Source organism: Thunnus maccoyii, chromosome 12 (assembly GCF_910596095.1).
Source record: "Thunnus maccoyii chromosome 12, fThuMac1.1, whole genome shotgun sequence".
Classification (NCBI taxonomy): domain Eukaryota; kingdom Metazoa; phylum Chordata; class Actinopteri; order Scombriformes; family Scombridae; genus Thunnus; species Thunnus maccoyii.
The window spans coordinates 7,117,467-7,144,761 of record NC_056544.1 but is presented as its reverse complement, the minus strand read 5'-3'; the positions used below and the strand labels follow the sequence as shown (position 1 = coordinate 7,144,761).

Genomic DNA, 27,295 nt, shown 5'->3' with positions numbered 1-27,295 from the left:
TAGAGCAGGATTTCCAAACCCAGTATGAGCTCCTTTGAAGAGAAGCAGAGAGGTACAGGGAGAGGACTGGATACGTTAAGAGATGCGAGAAGAAAGAAATGGAAGGCGAGGACCCAGGAATGGTGGGGGAAAGGAAGGAGAGAAGATGGGAGAGCTGAGGGAGGAGTGTTAAAATGAGGTCCTGAGAGGCAGTGACAGGAGTGAGTGCAGTATAACAAGGGAGTAAGAGTAAAAGAAACCAGAAAGAGACATACGAAGAGAGAAGGAGAGAGCTGCAGAGACGGCAAGAGCTTCAAAATCAGTGACAGCCACAGAGAGGAATTAGCACAGCTAGAGACTGAGATGCACAGGGTGGTAGAAATACCCATCCGGAAAGACAAGCAGGAGAGAATGAAGAAAAAAAAAAAAAAAAAGAGAGAGCTAAAATGAATATTTAAAAAAAACTTACTGAGAGAGGGAGGGTGGCAGCATGGCAACCACAAGACGAGTGAAGAGATGAGAGGGAGGGAAGAAAAAAAATAAATAAAAGAGAAACCCGCCACGTGGAAAGAGCAGAATCGATCGCTTCAACATGTGCCGGGCGACTGGCGAAACGGGCGGGAAAAACGAAATGTAAACAAACACAGTAAACACCTCCCACCCACAATATTACTCCCACTGGATTCAGCCACCGCATTCTCCGAGACACAAACAAAACGTACAATTAGTATTTCAACATGGCCTCCTTCTTGCTGTTTTGTGTTGCTTTAATCTCCCCACAAAGGCACCGAGAGACGGAGAGAAACAGATAAGAACACGACTGGGTGAAATATGAAATAAAATTGAAAGTGCACAGGTTACATATGGATTCGTTTCGAATGCTTCCAAGCAAAGTGGAGCAAATATTGAATATTTACAGATGCTGCTAGGCAACATTTCAGTATTTACATCAGCTGTGGCGCTAGCAGTATTGGGATTTTGTGTACAAGAGCAGAAAAAAAGAAAACTCAGGTGGGTGTGCTACACAGTATAGTCTACATGAATTAAAAAAAAAAAAAAAATCCGACTTGAAGAGGTTAAAAGGGATTTAGCCTTTCAGGGAATCCACGCACAACTAATGAAAAACATGCAAGATAGGCTCTAATGGAATTAAAATAAACAAAGCGTAAAATTAGCGCTAAGCTCCCCCTCAGTTTCCACATCGTTAAACAAAAAACAAACACACACACACAAAAAAAAAGAACTAAAATATATAAAAACAGCCATGCATTTTTGTGTGTTTGTGTGTGTGTATGCATGCGTGTGTATGTTTAAGTTGTGTTAATAATGACTCACATGCCCCAGTGTCCATTTTTTGGAGTCAGAAGGCTTTCAAACTGTGAAGAATTTTAACAGGGGAATGAGATGATCTGCGTGCCCCCCGGAGAAGGGAGGATTTCCGAGCGGAACAATTTGTGTTGCCACAGAGTCGGCCTTGACCTTGCTGGTCATCTCTCTGCTGTGGGCTGAATCTCTTTAACCGTTGATCTGAGATGCGCACACACACACATACACACACACACACACACAGGCATAGATAGAGAGAACGGAGACATACACCTACACAAGCACCAATAAACCGCAGAGAGATATATACAGAGGCACACATCAATATAACACACTTGACCTTGCAGCTCCTTGTGTTTAAACCGCTGGGAATGAGGGAGAGGAGCAGTGAAGAGGCGTCATTACTCATTTAAGGACGGAGAGAGGGATGCCTTTAACTCAGGATGATGTGTCGGATGAGAGGTGGATGGGTGAGAGACTTGGAGCGGGGAGGAGGAGGGGGGGTTAAAAGCAGATTAGGGAGAAATAGAGCCAAAAGAGGGAGCTGGAGCTGGAGGAAGGAGTTGGGAGATAGTTAAAATGAGAGGGAGAGAGAATGTGTGATGACAAAATGGAGCTAGGAAGCAAAGGAGAGGAAAGGCAGACAGATGAGGAGGAGGCAGACGTGCCTACGAGCAGCGGGAAGAAAAAGGACACAGTAAAGCCATGGAAAGGCGAGGGTTAGCCAGGGACACGCGGGTCATTAACATCCTACAAGTCTGGGTGCCGACTGAGGCTGCCTGCTGCTTATCACTGTTTATTTACTGTCAGTCCCGCAGAGACCCCCAGCAATAAAAAGATTTCTCTCCTCCCATTCTCCCTTCCTCTATCTCCTCACCCTCTCCCCTTACCCCTCCCCCCACCCCCCCTCCTCCCATCATCAGCCGCTGTCTCTCTGCGTTTCGTTACCCTCTCTCTTCGTCTGATCTCCCCACACACGTCCAAATATGCAAGGGTGAGGGAGACATGCGAGCTAATATGCAAGTAAATGCAAACACACACACACACATACACACAGACCATCCCCACCCCTCCTCGCTCGCGCCATGGCTCCCTCGCCTTGTCCTCGCTCTGTTTTGAGTCTGGAGGCCATGTCAGAGTGTGTGTTGTTTGTCTGTGGCTCTGACTCAGCCCAGGTTCACCTCATTCAGATTCACACACACACACACACACACACTCACACACACACCACATCATGCAGGGATGGGTTACAATACACGCGCAAGTGGGCTATTCATTCAATTTGAAATAAATCTTTCTAGTTTCTATCCTATTGTTTTTTATTCTACACTAATTTGTTCTATTTTGTTTTTTTTTTCTTCCTTGCTCTGTGGCCGGTCAGCTCTGCTGCACTCCATTTATTTACTTATTACATATTGCTGTTAATGAATGTACATATTGCTGCTAATAGATTTTTGATACAGTGTGTGAACAAGGCCACAGTGTAAGTAGCAGGTAATTGAAGAATTAGCATAACACTCTCCAGTGCAATAACTCCTTGCCATTGCTCTGCAGCAGTGCACCCTAATGGCCAGAGGGGTAACATTCAAAGCTCTAACTGGTGGCTGCAGGCTGAGGATTCCTTGAATCAATCAACTCATCAGAATCTAATCACTTGCTACAGTGAGGGGTAATTAGCAGAAAAAGGGAAAATCTTGTCATCACGTCGAGCTTATGGAAGCAGATACTTTACTTTTCAGGCAATCAAACACAAATTAGAGGATTTAATGAAGGCCCAGTGAATAATAATAGTAACTGATGCAGACAAAACAAAAACCCTCAAAAAACTTTAAAAACAAACTGGGATAATGCTCCTATTTCACAATACCTCATTACATTTGTATGTCCCATTTAATAGCACGCATATAACAAAGTCAGATCACTAGACACAACTAGGCATGTCACAACATCATTAATACGAACCCGGCATCGTCCCGATTCAGGAGGTTCCCTTTTGAGGTTTTTTTTTTTTGGGATGCTGTGAGCTGTGTAAGCCTGCTATTTGTGCGCCTTTCTTTCCTCTTACCTGGGGGACAATCTAGCTCGCGCATGTGTCAGTTTGCCGTTATTATTTCCATATGCTCTCACTTAAAACGGCTGGCTAATCCTCGGTCACACGCCAGCAGCGCACCCAGGATTATCTGTGTTTGTTTTCTCACGCGGAGGAGAGATTGTGTTAATCTCCTCAGAGGGAAAAAGAGGGAGAGATGGAGAGAGAGAGAGAAAGAGAGAGAGAGAGAGAGCAATGTCTTGCTCATAAAAAAAAGGGAGACACGGGACATCTGAGAGTGAAATAAGACAGAAGCAGAAGACAAGAGACAAGTGACAGAGGAAAGGGGAGGCAGCAGAGGAAGAACAAAGTCAAAAGGAAGCTTTAGAAGAGTCTTTGTTCTCTCAACTCCGCAGTTGTGCTTGTTGGCAGAAATGTCCAAAGCTGCGTTTCTCATCAGACAATTGTGATGTATGATCTTGATTTAGAATGCACGAAAATCAAGAAAGAACTCAAGCTGCCAAGGACAGCAGGGCGTTGAACGCACACTAACTCAGACACATACACACACAAGTACTGAGGACCATGCAGACGTGGCCGAAATTATTGGCTGAAATTATTGATACCGTTGCATTTTATCAAAATAATGCAGCATTCGCTCTTTAGTGTTGAAATTAAAAGATCTTTTGTTATCATTACATGGTGATGGTTTGGTTTGCAGTGGAACGAAACAAAAAAGTTGGGAAAATAATTGAATTCATGTTTATTCTACAAAGACATTCTGAAATAGCCTGGACAAAATTATTGGTACCCTTTGAAGTTGTAAGAAATAGTTGATTTGTAGTGATACTTTTAGCAGTATTTTAATTAGTATCACAGGTGTTTTCAATCTTATAATTACTCATGCAGCCAGTTTAAAAAGAGAAAATTACTCACTCTGTTGTTTTGTGCCACTGTGTGCATCACAATGAACATGGGAAACAGAAAGAAAACTAGAGAAGGTCTGAAGACATTAGAAAAAGTAATAGTCAAGCATGGTCAACGTAAAGGTTACAAGACCATCTCCAAAGAGCTTGATGTTCCTGTTATCACTGTTGCCAATATTATTAATAAATTTAAGGCTCATGAAACTGTAGCTGACATCTCTGGACGTGGTCACAAGAGGAAAATATGGCCCGACATTGAACAGAAGGATTGCTTGAATGGTCGAGAAAGAACCAAGGAAAACTTCAACAGATCCAAGCTGATCTTCAAGTTCAAGGTACAATAGTTTCAAGTCCCACCATCTGTTGCTGTCTGAATGAAAATGGGCTCCATGGTAGAAGACCCAGGAAGACCCCACTTCTAAGAGGGAGACACAAAAAAGCCAGACTGGACTGCCAAAATACATGTTGACAAGCCACAGACCTTCTGGGAGAGTGTGCTTTGAACAGATGAAACAAAATTAGAGCTTTTTGGTAAATCACATCAACCCTGTGTTTACAGAAGAAAAAATTAAGCCTTCAAAGAAAAGAACACCATGCCTACTGTGAAACATGGAGGAGGCTCAGTGATGTTTTGGGGTTGCTTTGCTGCCTCAGGCACTGGGTGCCTTGAATCTGTGCAGGGAACAATGAAATCAGAAGACTATCAGGCATTTTGGAACAAAACATACAGCCCAGTGTCAGAAAGCTGTGTCTTAGTCACAGGTCATGGGTCTTCCAGCAGGATAATGACCCCAAACATTCATCAAAAAGCACCCAAGAGTGGATGAGATGAAAACGTTGGACTGTTCTGAAGTGGCTGCCATGAGTCCTGATCTGAATCCCACTGAGCATCTGTTTACAGATCTGAAACTTGCAGTTGTGAGATGGCACCCATCAAACCTGAGAGAACTTGAGCAGTTTGCTCAAGAAGAGTGGGCCAGAAGTGTGGAAACCTTATTCAGAGTTACAGAAAGTGCTTGACTGCAGTTATTGCCTCCAACGGCTGTGCTGCCAAATATCAAGTTAAGGGTACCAAAAGTTTTTGGCCATTTTCATTTGTTTAATTATTTTAAATAATATGTTAAGTTGTAAATCAAAAGCAAAGTTTCAGTTATAATATATAATAGAGAATGACGGATACCATATATTTCTGTCAGTTTCAACTTAATACGGAGGAAATTGAGTTTGGTTTTTTTTCAAAAGGTGGAAGGGTACTAATGTTTTCAGCGACATCTGTATATACTGCACAGTCTGTGGTGCACACACACAGACACATACTGTGAACACACAATCCATGTGTTCACCTGCAGTCACAGAATCTTCTGATACTCTGGTGATTTGAAGCCTTGCCCAGCAGTAATGTACAGTACATCTATTGTACGTGTAAAGCATCCACACACACATTCACACTCACACACACTTTCTCAATCAAGCATGTACGCCTATGGGTTGGCCTCTTTGAGGAAAGATGTATTATGTATCGCCAGTCTAGCATGCAAGTTAGCTAATTAATTTCTGCTAACTGTGAAGTGAATTTAAAAGGGAAATTGTATAGAGAAATTTGAATTTCAAAAAAGACTGTCAGGGCACTGCATCGCAGGACAGGGGAAGGTTACACTTGTAGAGCGTGTAGGCGTGTGTGTGTGTTAAAGAGGAGGGCAACATTATGTGTATGCATGTGCTAAGTCTGCAACTAACGATTAGTTTCTATGTCAATTAGGGGTGTGCCCGAATACAAATACATTATTCAGCAAAGCACAAATAGTGGGTTTTATACAAATATTTGTTTCATACAAATATTTTAAAAATTATTTGTTTTTGGGAAGAAAAAAAACAACATGTCAAATACCAGCTTGCAGGTCAGTTTCATTGTTATCTCAGTCTCTCTTCTCTGCTCCACTGTTACATCTATCAGGGGTAAGTCCCAAGGGACTCTCCATAACCCGTTGTTATGGAGAAGAATGAAAAGTGCAAAGCAAGAATCACCTTTGAAGCTCTTCTACATATTACACAGTGTGCTGTCTCTGTGTTATGGGTGTATAAATAGGTAGAGGTCTGCCTGCAATGAGTCGATGAGTAAAATTTTAGCTCAGTAGTCAGCACAGTCGTCTGTGATCTAGGAGACTCCAGTTCGAGACCTGATGTGGAGACCTGGTGTAGGGATCTCCTTCGTAAGGTATTTTATTCATGAACATCTATTGTAATACTTTAATTTTCTAAAATTTAAAGTGTAATAAATACAAAAACAGGATTTTTAAGCCTCTTTCCATTTTTATTCAAATACAAATACAAATACAAATAAATTTGCTGCCTCAACAAATACAGATACAAATACAAATACAGGGCTCTCTGCACATCCCTAGTGTCTCTATCGATAATTTTTGTGAGTGTCAATGAATAGTTTAGTCTGTATAACACCCAAGATAACATTTTCAAATTTCTTGTTTTGTGTGACCAATGGTCCAAAACCCAAAGATATTCAATATTAATTATATAAAACAGAGAAAAACAGCAAATTCTTGCATTTGAGAGGCTGAAACAAGTGAACTTTTGTCACTTTTGCTAAATAAATGACTTGAGCAACTAATCGATCAAAATTGACTGATTTTCTGTCGAGCACTAGCACGCATACATATGCATTTTTCAGCATTTATTTATGTGTGTGTGTTAGAGAAATTGTTTTAGTGTGTTAAATAGAGGCAGAGGACTTCATAAAGCAAAAGAAAAGAGTGTGTTTGCGTGCAAGTACGAGTCAGAGAGTCACCTGTGTGTAAGTGTCTGTGTGTGAAAACATTTATGAGGACTGTTCACATCCGTTCACACACGTGTATGAGACAGAAAAACAGAGGAACATAGACAAACAGAAAAACAGCCAGGTCTCTAGGTGATAAGTGCTTCCTCTGAGGGCGGATGAGGGAGAAGGATGAGTGTGTGTGTGTGTGTTTGTCAGAGCTTGTGCCCTGTCGCACACATACTAGGGGGAAAAAAGGTGGTTGGGGGTCGGCGGGTGGGTGATGGAGTGTGTGAGGTAGCGAAGGAAGGGGAGCAGAGTGATGGAGTGCTGGATGGAGGGAGGGCGGGGTGATGAGTGTGTGCTCACAGTGTAAGTGACACCTCTCCTCCTCAGACAGATTGTCTCTTTCTCTCTGTAATGGGGAACCTGTTAGAGAACCTTTTTCTCTCCATCTACCAGACACACACACTCTCACGATCTCCATCTCCCTTGACAATTCTTCTTGTTTATTTATTTTTTCTTCCCAAATTGCCTGCATTTCGATGTCTTTCAATTCAACCTTTTCTCTGCATAATTTTCAATCAATCTTCACCTCTTTCTAAAACTGCTGATTTTCTGTGAAGCGGTTTAAAGCTCAGCGAGATGGCAGAATGGAGAAGAAGAGGGAAAAGAAAAAGAGAGATCTGAATTGAAGGAGAGAGCGCGAGAGAGAGAGGATATCAATATTTCCAATGCTGCTGGGATCCTCAGAATGATTTTTTTTTTCTTTCTGTTTGACTCTGACAGCAAATATTCTGCATAGCCAGGGAGCCTATTTATCCTCTGTCCAGCATGCTTCTCTATGCCAATCACGCTGAGATGATTCATATGCACACTTACTTTAAGAACACACACATAGAGTATTGACTGAGGATCTGAGGGTGCACTCCCTCAAAAGAAAAACTTGCACACAAGCCCCTGCACACACACCCCAAAATACTTCAAACGGGTATTTTGAACCAGACCCAAACATGTTGCTTTCTCTAAATTTAATCAACAGCAGGTGAATGTTAGAGTGTGTGTGTGAGACACTGGATGTTTGTGATTACCCATGTGTGCCTCTGCTCTTGCTAAAAGCCATCTCGGCACACTCGATCAGAGGCTATCTCGTTGCTTCAGAGCCGGCTCGCTGGTGGGAGTGTGCCACGCAATCACACGGACACCTCAGACGAATAGGCCTCATAACTTCTCTGTAACAAACAATCAGTGGGGCCTGAGCCCCTATCCCAAATGAAATCTCTCCTACCTGTGCAGATGCGAGGATACACAGGAATTTTTTAACCTAGACGGGTACGAGTCTCCATGGAGATAGTAGAGTCACCATGGTGATGGAGATGCTGTTCTAAATAAGAAAAATGTTTTCATGAAGCGTGGTTTTGTTTTCCATATCACTGTGGGAAAATGTATTGTTTATGGAAATTATCTGTCAACGTCGCAGCAGTCAATCCGCGCTGCCTCTGAAACTCCAAATCCATACATGCTCACAAAAAGAACTTGTTTCTCCCACGATGTTTCACAGGGTCTATAATCACTCCCACCAACATGTTTGTAACATTATAACAAAACACATTACCTGCCAGGTATCCACCAACACGCTTACTCGTGTCTTGCCAGCACTGCAGCATCAAACAATGCTGGGACTAAATACAATGTCGAACTTAAGTACCCCAAATACATGCTAACACCCATCTGTGCTGCATGTATACAGCAGCGCTAATCTTACACAACTCCCACGATCGCAGCGCCAGGATTCAACTCCAATGCAATGACCACTATAGTTACAGTATATACACCCTCCAGCCTTGTTGTCAAGAATAACTCAATATCAGCAATGTCGAGCCAACATTCAGACATGTCATTACTTCAGTGTTCTCAAGAATCCTTTCAACTCTTTGAGCATCAGGAAATGTCATTGGCAATGCTGTAACATCAGCACCTCATGAATATCTTTTCCTACTTCACACATAACTCACCCCAAGCATCTACCCACAACAACCTTCAAAGCATTGCTCCAAAAATCCAAACATCATAACATGCAAGGTAACCATGGTATTCTTTTCCAAATCATTCTCAGCCTCCATTCTCCAGCCTCTGCAAGCTGTTATCTGTTGGAATAATTCATTATTTGCCACCTTTCTACTTTTGATATGTAATTGCTGGGAAGTTTTGTGTGGAAATTGGATCTAATGAAAGCATACAGCAGATGAGTGGATCTGATGTTTGTTGGAGTGAAATTTGCATAATTTCTTGCTATTAAAATGCATTATCATTACTCATTTCACACAAGTGCATACCTAAATCTTGAATGATTATATACTACGTGAAGCATGTTTAGCTACTTGTAATGCGGCCATTTCACTCCTCTTCTCTCCAGGCTGTGGACTATGAGAGCCGGAGCTCCTACTCCTTCTCTGTGGAGGTTCTCAACCCCATCGTGGACCCTCGCTTCTTACGTCGAGGCCCCTTTAAAGACCGGGCTTCAATCAGAGTAGCAGTGCTGGATGCGGATGAGCCACCGAGGTTCTCCAGAGCCCGATACCATATGGACGTGTCTGAGAACTGCCCACCGGCCTGCACCGTGGGCCGGGTCAGTGCTGTAGACCCTGATACTGGTCTAACCAATAATATCAGGTAAAGCAACAAGGCCCCTGTCCTCATATTGCCTATAGTTATTTAGAGGTTTAGCTCATAAAGATTAAAAAATGTGAGTGAACTCTTAAGCTTGAGCTGGTCTACTTTTTTGTGTCCCTTACTATACTCTTTATGGAGGATTATTGATGGTCTAGAATTAAAGGAATAATGCAACATTTTGGAGAATTATTTGCTTTCTTGCCAATGGTTAGCCATCCAGCTAGCCTGGTTCTCCTTGTATGAATGAAACAAACAAGATGTAACATGTTAATTAGTGAGCTTTAGAGGTGCTGCTAGGTGGGTTTTGTTATCTTTGGACAGAGCCAGGCTAGCTATATTTTTTATGTTTCTAGTTTCTGCACTAAGCTAGGCTAACCAGCTGCTAGTTGTATTCATATTGTTCATATTTACTGCACAGACTTGAGAGTGGTATCAATCTTTTTTTGATCTAACTGGTACTCTAAATCGTATTTGCCAACATCTTCCTTTAAGCATTCACTATTTATGAAATCATATGAGTACAGTTTTTATCTACAGCAGAGAAGGTTCACTGCTAAATAAGCTTTCAAACATTTAATGGTCCTGAGAGGTACATGTTCTTGGTTCAGTTAATATCTTTTAGGATAGTATTGACTGTTGAATCTCAACACAAACATTTTGAAGCAGGGGATATCTAGTTTTTTGGACGGAAATTCAAACTCAGCTCTTCAACTAAAAGAAACAAGATAAAACAGTTAGAACTAAACAAATAAATATGAGCCAACCAAACGCCCACTCAGTGTTCCCCTGAGTCAGACAGTAGCCATTGAAGCTTGCACAGTATGGTAGGTCCAATGCATTCACTTCTGTTTGCTGTAGGTTTAGTCCTGAATGGTTTGAGGAGGGGAGGCGAGTAATTTGTCTGTAACAGCCACAGAAAATAAATCGTGTCCCAATTAGCACCGGCAAAAGTGCTAAGAGTGAGTGTGTGGGAAGGAATGATAGTTGGTCTATTCATAGAGATATTTAGATAATCGGTGGCACTTCAAAAGAGCTCCTATCAGCTGCGATAATCTCCCTATATTAATTCTTTGGCCATTTGAATGCCGACTTCCTTATCGCTCCCTCACACACTTGCCCTGTCTTCTTCTTTTACTCTGCGCCCCACTGTCATATCTGCCTGCCTCCTCCCTTTCTTTTACTTCACTCATCCTTACTATACTTTTCTCTGCCCCTTCCTCATTTCACTCCCACTCCTTCTTCCAACACAACTATCTTTCATCTCCCAATCTACTTGTTCTTCTCCAGGTTCTCCATTGATCCTCAGTCAGACCCAGAGGCTTTATTTCGAATCACCCCGGACACCGGCCTCATCACCACAGCCATGGAACTGGACCGGGAACGCGAGCACTGGCACAACATTACTGTCATCGCTACCCAGAGAGGTTAGAGGTCACTCTCTCGTAACACTGAGACATCTTTAGAGCTTGTTCATTGTTTTTTTTTCTTTTATGTAGAGCAAAGACTCTTCAATGAAACCAACATTTTGCCACTACTGATACCTGCTCACACTGATGAGCATGAGGGTTGTAAGAGGGTTAAGGGAGTGTAAACTGTATATTGTATGGTACCTGAAAAGCACAGTATCCAGTGTGTGATGCAGTTCACTAAGCGGCTTAGCTCCCAAGTCATCAAGCCATGAGAGGAATACTGTTTGGTGGCACAATAGTTTGTAACAGCATTCCAAAGGATCAATTGATCTATATTGTGTGAGTTATCTGATGTTGCGATAGATCTGTTCCCATAAGGATTCAACTGGAAACGAAGTAAAAGTAAAGCAGCAAATCGAAGACAACCGTTGCTTTACACCATACACAGTAATTGCAAAGGAGAATGGTTGCTGCACATAATCACTAGCATGGCTGTAGACTCTTATTCTTGTTGGACAACAATGGAGCTCTATGGCACAGAAGAATAAGCTATATCAGGCCTTGGATAGAGTACTTAGATAAAATACTTGTTAGTCCGATAAGTTAATTGTTGGTTCTGGTCTTTCAGTGGATTTGGTGACAATAAGACTAATCTAGAATATCACCACATCATCTGTAATTTAAATAACCTTCACCTAGGATGATCATTGGTTTGACATAAAAGGAAAGCATGGTTGTTTGTTTAAATGCTTAAATTGATGTATGTTTCCCATTTCAACAGTCAGTGTTGTTTTCTTTTAACTGTGACCACTATGTTTCCCTATAACCAATTAGTTTTTTGCTTAAACCCAACTAAAACTTAACCATTGTTGTGACAGATTAGAAAAGAGACTTACGATTTTTATTTCTTTATTTCTTTATTTTTTTGTAATGGTAATATTTGTGAAAAAAGGCTGAAAATGTTACCTTGCCAGATCAGAAAATGCTCATTGGAGTTGTTTTGGAAGGCAATGACAAGCAATCTTTTTTGGAGGACTTGTTGAAATTTACACCAGCTTCTTGCTAAATCCTGGCTACGTTCCAGCAGTCTCTTTGGCAGATGACAAACCATTATTTGGGTCTTCTGTGCAGCCATGAAAATCAAGCTGTCTGGTGTAGAAGTGAAAGTACTGTTGGAGAATGCTGTCCAGTGGCCACTGCGTGCAAGGAAGGGAAGTTATTTTCCTGCCAAGTCTTGCTCTGGACAAAGTTAATCTTTACTTAATATCTACTCAGGGCTCCTTGTGGCAGCAGTATCGGTCCGACTGTGGAGGCAGCACAGTGAGCGCCTGTCTTGAATAATGAGCTCTATCTAATAAACAGACTGTTGGAGGCTGTGTTGACATAAAGCACAGCAGGAGCCCTGCCATGGCCACAGGCAGGCCAGCTCACCCAGTGGCATTACAGCAAGACCTCATTTTCAGCTTTTCAGCGATGGGAACCAGTTGCTGTCATCCATGACACACTGTTACTGCTCTAGGTTTGAGAGTATATGTGTGTGTGCGTGTGTCTCAAAGTGTGGCTCAAGCTGTGTTGCAGGATAGATAAATGAATGAAGATGTGTGCTGGTGAGCCTGGATTGTGTCTGAGCCTACACAAGAGCAGCCTAAAATGTAACGGTGAATGTTCAGCTCAGAGTATGACTCCATGCCTGTCAAGCGTGGCTGAGAGAACTTCATGTTTGAGTGTGTGTATCCAAGTGAATGGGGTGTGGGAGACCCTCTGCCAATCCATTTAAACTGTGCCCTTGTGTAACTGCATGCAGATTGACTGCTCTCTACATCCCTCCTCTGCTCCCTCTCCTTCTTTCTTAGAAACACACACACATACAGGCACGCACACAAACACACACACACACTTGATGCTGTGAGATGCTTTGGCTAAGAATGGAACAGTTTGATGTGGAAAAATGTGACTGCTATGGAAGCATCAATCGTACTCCAGCTGGGAGCCTGTGAGCTGTAACACAAGCCAAATTAAACCGAATGTACTTCTGTATATTTAGCCAATTGTGTGCTCACTAATGTGATCTGAGTGCTGTTGAAGTTTCTGGACAAAGACGGAAATGCTTGATCTTGCTTGCGAGTACAATTGAATGAATTTAATGGAGTGCACAGCGGGAATTGTATTCATATCATTTTCCATATTCAGCTGTTTGTGTCGCATGTTCAAACACTGTATTGAAAACTGTTTGCCTCCCAATGGTTCTTTCAGACAATCCCAGCCAGGTGTCCAGGGTTCTGGTTGCAATAGAGACATTAGACCTAAATGACAACGCACCCGAGCTGGACAGGCAATACACAACAGCCATGTGCGACTCATCGACCATCGGGCAGGTTAGTATGTGTTTTCGTCATCTTTGACCTCCCTGTCTGCTCCAAAACTAATAATTAAAGCCCCACTGGGTTTTTTTTTCTTTTTTTTTTTTTTTTTTATTGTTGCATCTTTCAAATTAGTCTGCTGGCACAGGTTTTTGTTGTTGTATAAAAATGAGACAGTCTGGATGAAATGTATTGTCTGTTAGCCCTTTTCCACTGCAGAAATATAAAAAAAACATCTAAAAATAATCAAATTTTGTCAAGGGTTCTGGGTTTGTTCACTGCCTGTTTTGGGGACGAGTTCCTGGAACTGAATTTTGGCACTGCTCAGGATGTGATACCGAATGCAAGTCCCAGGTACTTTCAGGGGTTACCGGCAGTGCTGCTGATTTTAATTGATCAAACAGACCACATCACAGCAATGACAACAGTAACCAACAAACACAACAGTTACCATGGTTTTACTATGCATTTGTGTGAAACAGTACTTTAACAAAGACGAACATTGGAAAACGCATGTCGGATGAACCAAGATGTCCAAACCATTAGTCACTATCATTCGGAGGATAAGAGGACTTTCAAAGGAAGTTGGAGTCAGACATGAAAAGCTCCAGCAGAATATTTCTCAGCGTGTAGCAGAAGTGAAGCAAAGTCTTTTAGCTAGTTCAGGCAGTCAACTCAAATCTGCCACTACATTCATAGACATGGCAAACTCCTCTAACCACAACATATATCCAACATACCCTTTGAATTATGGCGGTGTACTTAAGCAGTCAGCGCTCTACTGACTCTTTTCCTGCATGCCTGCTGCACCCCACTGCTCACCTGTAAGCAACGCTGACCCTCGCTGCTACCACTGAGACTTCAGGTGTTCACACAGCAGTTCAAACTTCTACTTCAGCATCCAACTATAGGCTCTGAGTCTACCTTCCACAAGGAGGGGGGGGGGGGGAATTATTATGATCACTGCCCACTCCCTGCTGTGCTGAGCTTGGTGCTTCCTTGTGAGTGCAACAAGGTCAGAGTCTTGATTCACATAATAATCCATTCTGTGTGAGTTGGCTGAGTGAAATGAGGATACGACGTGCAGCCCTACAGTGCAGGGAAAACATTAAAAAGATGGAACAAGGTTATTGAAAAATAAAGGATCAAACTGCATACAGTGCAGCGAACTGAAATACTATGAAATGTGCTGGATACTGCTTTGGGCCACTGACTGCTTGTGCTGGCACCAGCAGTACCTGGATTCATTATAAACGTAACAGAAAATCAACAATATCCACAGTTGTCTGTCCCACAGCTGATTACTTCACTCACACTATTCAGTCCCAGTTTTGCCTTTTTATTGACTCCAAAATCTCCTGGTTTATAACATACAGTGAAAATGCAAGGACCCAGAGCCTTACAAGGTTCTTAAAAGTTCAAGTTATAGATTTTTAAGTTCCTGCAGTGCAAAAGGCTTACAGTATCTGCATTCCTCTAAGACCATTCATCTGACCATGGGGGGATCATGGTGCATTGCTGTCTACAGCATCTTTTATGATACTGATACCATTGGATGGCCCAAAAGAAAAGACAGTCCTACACATTGTGGCTTTGAGCACATTTTAGTATATACTGATGTTGCAATAATATGCAGTTTATTTCCTTCAAATACCAAAATATCTTAGGTAAGTATAGGTATTATCTTACCTATACTTTGTATACATTGTACTTGGTTGATCATTACCCTTGAATGCTTTATAAATAACGTATAGCTTATTAGCCATATGCAAACCATATAGTATAGTGTAATAAAACTAGTATGAACAAAGCATATACAAATATTCATAATGTATCAGGATTAAAATAGCCATTATTATGACAAATATAACACAAATATTGCACTATATGTCCATATACACAAGACATATAAATACGACATGGTTGACCTGTAAACACATCACTATTTTGTCAGACAAAGAATTTCATAAGACGTTCTTGCTGTCAGCAGTCATGAGTTGGATTGATTTATTTGAAACTGTGATGTCTCCTGTAAAGCATATACTTCAAAGCGATTTCCATTTAAAGCTGGAGTGCGGGACTTCTGTCTCCCCCCTCTGGCAGTGAGAGTAAAGGGGTGGGGAGGTGGGGGGGGCACTCGGCTGTGATTGCCTGACACAGGCATGCAGCACGCTTTCCTGTGCATCCCAAATGAGAAGTACACATGAGAAGGCAGGTAAACACAGATATGGCGGCACAATGGCTCAGTGGGTTAATACTCCGTGCTCTTGACCACTGGCACTGGCAAAAAGAACTGGCCGCTGCACTGCAACTTCCCACTGCTCCTTGTGCAGAGGGTAAATGTTGTTTCAATGTATGTAAGTGCTGAGAAACGACAGTAAAGAGGGTCTTGATCTTAATGTTATACAAAGCTATGTCTATTCAAGTAGACGAGCGTATATAAACTGTATTGTTGCTGTATCCATTCAGATCTGACAGCATACAACAACAGTATGCCCGTTCACCATGGAGGCAGGTGAATCCTCCATGGCCTGTTATCAGACACAGCAGCTATTCACGTTGTAATTAAACTCAAACTTCCTCTCAGACTGTCTCCCTCTTCCCGCCATCCGTCTTGCTTTATTTGTGTTCTTGTCTGTTTTTCTGCATCACGGTGTTCTTACTTTATCCTACCTCAATTATAGAAATAATGTCTGTGCTCTTCAATCTCTCCCTAGAAACCATTCTTTGCCCCCCCCCCCCCCCCCCCCCCCCCCCCCCCCCTTCCATCTTCAGTATTCCACGCTGGCTTTGTCGCCACAATTTGCTGTCTTGGCCCATCTGTTGTTTTTTGCTAGTGTTTTCATTGCTCTGCTTGTGTCTTTGTTGTTTCGCCACTAAATCTGTGATTCTATGGCAACGACGTTGATTTGTTTTTCGCCTGTGATGCTTATGTTTGTGTTTGTGTTATACTGTTATTGTGAGCGAACGGGAGTGAGTTCAAGAAAGAAAGATTATGATATCCTCGAATGTGTTTCGGGCGTGTACGCACGTCTGCTTGTGACAAGTCATTAGCCGCTATGTGTTTGAATATTCACACACAGCAACTGATAACATAATGCGACTGTACATAACAAATCTTCTCAAGGCCTAGAGACACTGACTAACTCAGAGAGCATGCGGCACTCTTCATCCCTGCATTCAGTCTCCTAACTAGCACTCGAAAGCATCTCTGAAAGGATGTCTTGCATAATGACGACCAGAGTTTTTCATTAAAAAGAAATTACCCATCAGCTTAAGCGCCGAGAGATTTTTTTTTTTAGATTAATTTTGTTACGATTGTCGCTATAGACTCGTGCAGATGCTATTACTAAATTGAAAGCCACACTGCACTGTATTTGTGAAAGGCGAGTCACGTCAGACACAGTTATTTATTTGGTGCGAGTATCAGACACAGTTCGCTTGTGTCTCCATACTAATTGTTTGGCTTGTTTTGATTCCTGCTGACGTCGGCTAATGGTTTGTTGCTTGCTTAAAGCCTTCTCTCTGTGTTTCTCCCATTACCTACTTTTTCTCTCTTTTCTCTGCTTTCCTCCTCCACACATACACACACACACACACACACACACACATGTTCACACCCTCCCCTCACCCAATCTCCTCTGCTCTCTCTATCTCTGTATTTCAGGTGGTGCAGGTGTTGCGGGCGATTGATAGAGATGAGGGAGGGAATGACAGCACTGTGTATTTCAGCATCCCTCCGGAGTCCGGCGCTGCCCTCAACTTCAGCGTCAGGGACAGTGGTGGTAGGCACTCAATCTTTCCCTCTCTCTGTATTTCTCTTAATTCCTTTTTTTTTTTTTTTTTTTTTTTTTGGATCCCTTGGCAGACACACACTGTTCTTTCCTACTTTTCTTTAAGGCTCTTAATCCCACATTTTCTTTCCGCCTTTCTCTTTCCATCTTCATCTTCTTTTCCTATTCTCTCTTTCTTTTAACCCTCCTCTCAAAATCTTTGCCTTTTCCTCTTCTCTCTGCCTCACTCTCTTCCTCCTCCTCTTCCCTTTTTTTCTGTCTCTGCCTCTCTCCTCTACCATCCATCTCCCAACTCTGGTGGCCCCATTGTTTTGCTTTGTTATGCTCCTCTCTTTTGTTCGTCCCTCTTGTTTGCCTTCCCATATCCTGTACATCCATCTTCTCCTCCCAGCCACCACATATACTTACTCTTCCCAATGAAAAGCTTTTGAAGAAATCAGAGCTGCTCTTATTCAATTTACTTCAAGTGAATTGAATTTAGCTACTTAGTATTTGTTTCTAGTACATTCTCTGCCTGTGTTTCTTTCTTTGGCCTCTATTCATGTACTATATAGCACAGTAGAGTGCATGTACAAACTAATATAGGAGACTCTCCCCCCAAGAAAAACAACACAATGGGTCGTAATGTCGGTCGGCATATAGTTACGTTTGAGTGACAGATGCCATCTAGAGGCTGTTGTAATTTTGACCGTAAAAACAGTAACTGCGAGCCATGATGACGAAGGTCGCCTAACTTTAAAGAAGTAGTAACTTTAACCTGCACCACGTGTTTCTCTAACCTTAACAAAGTGATCATTTTAACCCAAATCATCAAGATCTTTCCCTAAACCTAACCAAGTGGTTTTTGTGTCTAAACCTAACCAGCGTTGTCACATCATTATTTTTTAACAGTGATGTAAAGCACAGACAAATGATGTTGTACAAGTAAAGAAAGACCAAAGGATTATCTTATCATTTTAATAAATAAATACGATTCTGTGTCTTGCAGCAAACAGGACATGTTGAGGGGTCGAAGGCCACATATGGTTCTACGCTCTTCCTTGATTTGCGTCCTTAGATGATGTGGCTCCTAGTTAACATACATGTACATGTAGATGTATCTCATGGCTGTTTGCCATCGGTTATAATCCATAAATTCGTGTGATTTGACCAATCAATGATCATTTCTTTGTCTCTAAAAAGACTATAAAAAGGTCAGTTTGGCTTTGTATAGCGACACAGAGGGATGATTCGCTTTGTATGAGTTCTGTCTCCTTATTGATCAATAATAATTTCATCCATCTTCAGATCAACTAGTGTCTGTGCTTTTATTTCTCTCTTTGTGTCCAGTGTTTTTGCAGCAATTCCACGACAATGTTGTCCTGCTGATTACTGCTGATAGAGGTGCCATATTAGAAAAATATATCATCCTGGAGTGCATGGTCAAATCATGTATTTGGTTTTTTAATATACAAACACGTTAACGTTCACTTTCTTACACACGTTGGGCTAAATATGTTTCTACACTATTATTATTAGGTATTATTAGGTTCATTAGCATTTTCTCGTATTGTTTCTATTACAGTATTTTCACATTTTTTGTATGTATAAACAATATATTTGTTCCACAAATATAGTTTTGTAGAGCGGACTTCTGTGGAGTTTTCTTCTAAACAAGCATCAAAACAAACTGTGCGCATTTAGGTTGAACAAACATGCTGAGTGAAACATAAAACACCTGCAAAGCCAAAGTTTTCAATATTTTGAAACCTGCATTTTTTACATCCCTATTTATGTCAGCTAGAGTAGCAGTCTTCTTTTTTCTTGCCTTTTGCTGTCACATTGCTGTATATTTTGATGCATTAGTGCCTTAAGTTCATGGTGTAGCATGAAACTGAGGGGAGTTTACAGCTTGCATGTTGTACACATTTACATTGAGGTCGCTAAAACAAATCTAAAAATTGTGCCTTCAGTAGTCAGAAAGTCCAAAGGATACTTTTAATGTACGCTAACACGTTCTTGGGCTTACATAATGTGGTCGTTTCTCTCCACCTGAAAGAATTAATTCATTGGTTAACGCAAGTTGTTAATACTTCTACTAGTTGAGCTCATGTGTCATATTAGCTAGAGATGTCAGTATCATGATATGTATATATATATATATATATATATATATATATATATATATATATACTTCTAAAATAATATTTTTAAAGAATTAGATGCAAGCTAAGGTGCGGGCCAGAAAACCAAAACAATGAGCTGAAAGACACTAAAATGCTCCATAGAGTTATGGGGAAGTGCAGAGTCAGGTGATAATTCTATGTGAATCAGTCTCTGCGAGCGACATCTTTCACATTGTATATAGTCATTTAACCCACTGTTAATATAAAAATGATTGACTATTCCAGCTTTAAGCAAATTGTACATTTTCTAAATGATGAGAATGTTCTTATAGGTATCTTGATGTGTGCATTCTGCTGCCTGGTTGTGTTCATCCTGCTTTATCTAATGTGAGTCTGATATTATCGTTAATGGTTGAATATTATTATTCAACAGCATGATTTTGTGTCCAATCGTGAGCAGCTGATGAGCTGAATACTCTTTGGCCATCATTGGCACCACAGTGGTGACCAGTCAGTTAATTGTTGCTAAACTTGGCAAAATCATGAAAAGCGAACCTGTTCTAGTTGGACTGCTGAACAGGAGGATAAACTCACTGACATGTGGAATCAAAGGCCTCTTTGATGTGTCATCCAACAGTAGAACAGAGAAAGAGAAGAATATGCTCTCATCTCATATGGACAGCTTGTCTGACAAGGACATGCTACAGTATTTGCTTTGTTAGAAAAAGATAATGATTTGATTTTTGATTTGGATCACAGAAGATTGTTTTGGTAATTGCCTTATGTTTATTTTGACTTTGCAGTGCCTTTGAATTTTTTTCTCCACACTATTTCTATGTACCGTCTTATCGGTGGCATTTTCTTTTCTGGCCTTGCACATTAATTTAGACAGAACTTGAGTAAAAAAACATTCCCCACACAGACACCCCACAGCTCTGTAGCCCACCAGCAAGTGGAATCAGACGGAGAGAAGTCATTAGCTCCTTTGTTGTTGCTGCTCTCTGTCCTTCTAAATTGTTGTATGTGAGCATCTCTTTATTGATGAACATCTCAAATCTCATGTTAGCTGACTTTTCAGCTATTAAAGTGTGAACGTTTGCTGAGTTCCGTTTATGGAAACAGACGAATGCAGAAATAGTGTTTAGTGTGCTTGGTGTTCTGAACACGACTGCATTGGAAGTGTCAACCAGTATTGTATTTGACAATACTTGACCATGAAAATGGATATGTAGTAAAAACGAGACAGCCATCAAACAATATTGTTGACAGCAACTGTAAAGGCTAAAGTATCTCAGATTTTATGTTTTGTAGCCTCTTGTGAGTCATAAATCTTAAAAGTGTTGCTGCAATATAGATGAGGATTCAGTCTGCCCCAATTTAGACACTCTACAGTAGATTTATCCTATTAGCCCAAATTATTATCATTGTTTTTCTGGTGTGAGACAAAGCTTCAGTGCTGGAAAAAGCTCTCAAATGACAGGATGTGTGAAATGAAATAGTAGGAATAATGAAAAAAGCTGGACTCACCAAACTTAGATACTTTGCCTGCCTCCGTCCTTTGTGGGAAAAATCAATCATCAATTGATTGGAGTCACAAATTTGCAAACATGAGCACAATGATGTTTGGGGATAATTTCCTATTTGTAACCTCCTGCTGCTATTAAGCACAGAAAAAAAGGGCAGGTGCATTATGCAGTTTTACAAAAGCTGAATTATCTTCCTCTCTGTTCTGTCTGTCTCCAGGCCCCACAGCCAGCCTGGTGCTGCTGTCCCAGATGCAGCCACTGTCCCGCTCCCCATCCTCCACCCTGACGCTCTATGTGCCGCTGGTCCTGAGGGACGGGACATCAGGCCTCACCAGCACCGGGACGGTCACTGTGTCTGTCTGTCCCTGCCTTAGAGGAGGGGCACGGGCCGGGGAGAAAGAGAAGGACAAACAGACCGAGGGCGAGTGGGACTGGGAAAGAGAGGCGGTGTGTCTCCCTCAACAGTCCACACTGCCTTCCCCTGGACTCAGTACCGCTGCCCTGCTCGCCATCCTGGCTTGTGTTGCTACACTACTGGGTAAAGATTTGATGATACATACAGTTTATAATACATACTGATAAAGTCAATGATCATCATAAATAACCTGTTAAAAAGGTGTAATGTGTATGTTTTCAGAAGATAATTAGATTATTTTTTGTCCCTTGAAAGACCCTTTTTTATATAACTAGCACATCTGGTTTTTACTACAGCACTTAGTATTATGTATACAGAGAAGTTCTATCATTAAGAATTTCAGCCCGTAAAGGACTTTAATGCTATTCTACAAATAAAAAGATGAGTAAATAGTGTTTAGGGCTGTTTACCCTTCACTACATCCCTGGATGCTTAATCTGCATATGAAAATAATGAAAGCAGCAGCGTAAATATTTCTCTTAGTCACAGCTGCTCAATAGCAGGGGTTTACTTTTCCTCACAATTTTGGTCCAGTTATCTCCTCTGGCAGGGTCAGTGCTAATCACTGCTAAAACTACAATTCTGAGTGATTATCTGGGCCCTCTGGTTTTTGATAGCGGCATAATAAAATGTCACCGCCACCTCAACAGAAACTCTCAAATGCTCAATTGGATAATGTCTAGGTGCTGAGAAGGCTTTGGCTCATGGCCAGCGTCATTGTCATTTCTATTCAGTCTGTTGGATCACTACTCATGCCTTGTTGATAGGGGCATTATCATTCTGGAAGAGATCAGTTCAATCACGAAAGAAACGCAACATGGCGTGAAGGTGATCATGCAGAGTGGCTTTTGGTGGAGTTTTGAATATAGTTCTCTAAGTGGCAAGGGCAGAAACTATACTAGGAGATACACACAACTTTATAGCATTCAAGTTTGTAGCTTTAATATAGGGCTAGAGTTTTGTTCCAGGACAAATGTGTTTTTATGAGGTCCATACTAATCCCTAACAGTATAACAGGTCCGGCCCTCTACCAAATGTTCGTACAGAAGCTCTGACAATAGCTCAATCAGGATCCCATCTGGTTATTAAAAAGGGCTTGGCATACATAAGGTGGATATCATGCCATTTGGTAACTACTCATGCTGTGTGGATAGAGGCTCCCATCAAGAAAGAAATACAGGTACGTCATGGCATGAAGGTGATCCCTCAAATTGTTATGAAAGATTAGATTTTTCCCACCCTTTACAGGGATCATTGGATTAGTTCCGTGGAAATCAAATAATGCAACTTCCAGCAATATTAAAGCTGTAGATTTACTTACTGCAGCTACTTAACCACCCACGGTACATTCATATAGAGCCACAGGCACATCCTCTTGCACAATATGTGCACACACACTGACACATAAGTAGAGGTCTTTCACATTGAATACAGTATAATTGACAGTTCACTAAATCCCTCCTTCAAACAGTGGTCGTCCAGTCATAGTTTAGACAGGTCTGTCAAGGTCTGGATTTCTCAACATGCCAAAACTATTTACATGGGGCTTCTAATAAGAGAGATCCTCGGTACCCAAAGTGTTTGGATCGTAGTGTGTTTTTTTTAGCTTTTACAAAACCAAAAACTCAAGAGCAAAATTTTAAGGAATGGATTTAAGTTTGGGTATCGGCTGTATAATGTAAGCTGCAAATGTTAACTGGCTAACTAGCTTACTAACTACAGTAGTGACCTAGCATTATTTCCAAAGACAAAGAGGCATGTCATTAGCTAACTACATTATTTTGCGACGATAAAGGTTTCTTCAGAAGAACTGGAACATCCACCCTGTGGGTATCAAGATGACAGTATATCAGTGTTTAACGTTGCTCTTTATTTATAACCTTTGATAGGGTTCCCATTTTAAAATGAATCAAATGGAAACATTAAAAAGTCAGCTGGTGACAGAGTTTTCAACCAACTCACTGACTTTTAGCCTTAGCATTAGCTTACAATAGCTACATTTGATAAAAACTGCTAGCAACAATCATCATTTCAACTGGCAGAACCCACAGTTGTCAGCTAGAAATGAGAAGCCTGCTTTTTTCTGTGTGAAATTGAAGATGCAGTGGTTAAAACAGTTTGGCATTAGGCGCTGACTTGGGTCCTTAGTGGATTGGGTGTCTTTTTATTAAAATGATTTATGCACATTACATTTGTGTAGGGTTTTCAGGGTTCAGTTTCAGACAGGGTTCAAACTTTTGAACCCCTATGTTAACTGTATACAACTACATTTCCCCATTGAATACTTGTTAAATTTAACAAAAATTCTTGTCAAATAGTGCAGTCCAAATCCATCTGGTGGGTTTTTTATCACAGGTAGCCTTGTTGGACAACTGTCGAAGAGCTTGGTTCTTTGCCCACAGCCCTGGGTCAAATGTAGCTCTCTGCTTTGGGAATATGGAATAAGAGTCATGGAGTCATGGGAGAATAAAGCGTCCATTTGCCTGGCTGGGGCTCAAAGTCAATTACAGAGTGGAGGCATGCAGCTTGCTGATATGATATACCAGCCCTCTAACCCAAGGCCTCTTCTGTATTCGTTTTGTCTCCCCTCTTTGTCTGCCTGAATTTTTCTCCCGTGCTCGCCTCCTCACTCCCTTTCTGCCTCCTCCTCCTCCTTCCCTTTATTTCCCCCATGACTTCTGCCCCCTACCGCCTTGTTCATCATTCTTTTTCCAATTTCTCTCCTATGCCTTAATATCCTTTATTCCCTCTGCCATCCCTTCACAGCGGTGAGTGCCCTGTCACTGTCTTTGCGCCGTCAAAAGCGTGACTCTCTGTCACCGCTGGAGGAGGACGACGTACGTGAGAACATCATAACATATGATGACGAGGGAGGTGGTGAGGCCGACACAGCTGCCTTTGACATAGCCGCGCTCCAGAGTGCCCCACACAGCTCGCGCTCACGTGGCTATCGCACGCTAGACAGCAGGAATGTGTAAGTAGGAAGTGGGAATGTGTAGGAGTTTGTTTACATGTGGTGAGACATATTATGCTTGTTGTTTAATTACATCAGACCTCATGGCTGGCCTCTTATTACATGCTAAAAGAAGGGCAGGAAGGAAACAAATTTACCCCTTCAGAGTAAAAGCTTTCATCTCTGTCCAGCACTTAATTGGTCCACTTAAGGAACAGATCCAGCCATAACTCCCAGGTCATAATCAGTCACCAATCAAAATGGTGAGACAGAAGGCTATCAAGCTTTGCAGTCCTGGGAGACCACTTTGTTGTGTTCATTTTGTTAAAGCTCGTTTATGCCCTGCTCCATCAATGAGCTGTTTGCACCCACTTTGATGTTTCTGTGAAACATTGTTATTGCCTTTGGACTAATAATTAGCTCCAATAAATTCATGCAAGTCATATGGAGAGGCCATAAACAAGTACAAAGGATGCCTTTAGTTTATTGAAAATTGCTTCCTGCAATTTATGGAGGTGGACACAGCAACATGAAAAACTATATAAATCTAGTGTAATCCAGTGCAATATCCCTGCAATAAATATTACCTTTGTGAAGCTTTTAATGTCTTATTTTTTGTTGACACTGTGTCATGGAGGGGATAGTTTACAGTAACTTTTAAAGCACGAGTTTGTGGTTTTCATGCGTTTTTACCATTCTCTTCTTAGCCAGCCTCTATAGAGATAGCAATGTCAGCCAGTCATTATGGTCCACCAGTTTAGTCCAGACTGAAATATCTCAACAACTAATGAATCTATTCACATGAAATTTTGTTCAGACATTCATGGATGTACAGAATGAATACTAAGGTCAGTTTCTATTTGACCAGCACTTTGTGTTGTGACCAAATACTAAGACCAATGACATTCCCATCAGCCTCAGTTATACTTTGTATTTAGTGCTAATTAGTGAAGATTAGCATGCTCACACACTAGACTGGAATTGTGAACATGATAAATATTATACACATTAAACATCAGCATGTTAGCATTGCCATTATGTTAGTTTGCTGACTTTAGGATTAAGCTCGAAGCACTGCTATGCATTGGTAAAGCCTCACAGAGACTCTTGTATGGATGTAAACCATGGTTTCAAAAATACTCCAGAGACCTTTACTACCTGTCTCTCTCTACTGCCAGCTGTCAAATAAAGTGATAAATACCAGAAAAATAACCTGAAGAAGGAGAATTAAATGGATTTGTTGTTTTTTGTCCTACAGACGTTACACCCAACATAACCAAGAAAAAGCTCGCACCTATAGCTGGGCTCAGAATCCGGGTGTGGATCACAGCTACTCAGGACCAGGAGGACCCCTCTATGGTCGCCTCTGCTACAGCAGCCACACATTACCTGTTCTCCGCCGCACACCAGGCGGAACGTTTGAACCAGGCCTGGCAGAGCTGGGATATCGCTTTCCTGGAGGCCAGCCAGATCACTCCCTGGTCATCCAGAACCAGGGGGCCATGGTTGGAGCGATGGAGTCCGGGGCTGTATACATAGCCCCCACAGACCTCAGCACAGGAAGCCGAACGGGCAGTCGCACAGGCAGCCGTGATGGGACTGCGCCCCAGAGTGGTGTGAGCACGTCGGATGGAGGAACGCCGCGGACCAGTGACAGCCAGGAGAGAGGAGGAGGGACAGGAACTGCAAGCAACTGCACGGAGGGGAGCGGTGAGGACAGAGTGATCCACAATCAAGATGTGGACTGGGTAAGCATTACAGTGACACTGTTTTCACACCAAACGTGCAATTTTAACATTGCACAGAGCAAATGGAGAGTGTGGTTGCTGTGTAAGCCATAGCATTGTGCACTGTCCTGATTTTCTGCCATGTTTTGTGGCCAAAGTTGAACTAAATTTGACTTTGACACAAAATACACTGACCTGCATGACAAGCATCCAATGGCATTCTGGCATTGATAGTTATGACAGCGCCAATTTTACTTTAGTGAAAAAAAGAGGAGGTTAATTTTTTGCCTATCTGAATTCAAAGGGTTACGCAATTCTTCTCTACAATTCGGTCTACCGGGTCATCAGAGAGATGATGGGGGATGCTAAGTTGGAAAATAAATATTGAAATTGTTTAAATTGCGCACATTGTAGTCCGTAGCTGTTTTTGCAGGATGGTAATGCTTCAGGTAGTTATCTTCATTCTTCAATCTACATGGTGCAAATGATGCATACCTGCACGTTTGGTGAGAAACTGGTCTATGATTGAAGATAGTGTCATATATAAATGGATGGATGGATGTTTAAGAAAAGAAAAAAAGTGATAGATGTTGCATTGAATAAAGAATTAAAAATGAATAAATGACTTGATTAATGAAACATGGCAGCATTGAAGAATGCATTAAAGTTGTATGAATGACTCAATTATTCAATTAAATAAGCAAACGGGCGAGTAATTAAGCAAATATAAAATAACTTATTTCACCTTATTTCAGTGATTTCTACACTGTAATATTTTTAATCTGTGTAGAGTAGCAGAAATGTCCAGGACAATGCTGAGGGGAGATGATGAGTCAGGCATATCAGCACATTTATATCCTGCTGTTCATTATGTTTTCTATGTTTTGTTTTATTTATTAGGCCATAGCAAGGCTCTCTGGCCCTTCCTTTATTTAATTTTCCAATATTTTATCTCTCGATCACTTCCCTCTCCATCTCCCTCTCACAGTGCAGTGTTAGCTCATTCTAGTGTTCAATTAATATCCAACTCTGCTTCTCTTCCACTCTGCTTTGCTCAATGTCTCTGCCTGTCCTTCATCTCAATCTTTTTTTTTATCATCGCCATCTCCTACTTCTCATCTCCATTTGGGCACTATGTCATCACCCTCCCTCATCTTTCTGGCTTTATTATGCCTCTTACTAAATGATCTTCCCTGCTCGGGCAAATTGTTCTCATCACATTTTCTTGACTGTGACCAAACCTAACAGTACCACACCCTACCCCAACCCCGGACTGAAACCACTCGTGCTCACCTACGTTCCC

General features: G+C 41.5%; 1 protein-coding gene across 1 annotated transcript in view; it reads left to right on the top strand.

The window, feature by feature from the left end:
- LOC121908732 overlaps positions 1-26,601 on the top strand; it is a 156,022-nt gene extending 129,421 nt beyond the window's left edge. Inside the window, exons 9-15 of the mRNA XM_042428987.1 lie at positions 9,447-9,703; positions 10,991-11,127; positions 13,366-13,487; positions 17,140-17,257; positions 21,115-21,435; positions 24,079-24,286; positions 25,524-26,601. Of these exons, the coding sequence (XP_042284921.1) occupies positions 9,447-9,703; positions 10,991-11,127; positions 13,366-13,487; positions 17,140-17,257; positions 21,115-21,435; positions 24,079-24,286; positions 25,524-26,106 (1,746 nt within the window). The 3' untranslated portion in view covers positions 26,107-26,601. The remainder of the gene's footprint in view (positions 1-9,446; positions 9,704-10,990; positions 11,128-13,365; positions 13,488-17,139; positions 17,258-21,114; positions 21,436-24,078; positions 24,287-25,523) is intronic.
- The last annotated feature ends 694 nt before the right edge of the window (positions 26,602-27,295 follow it).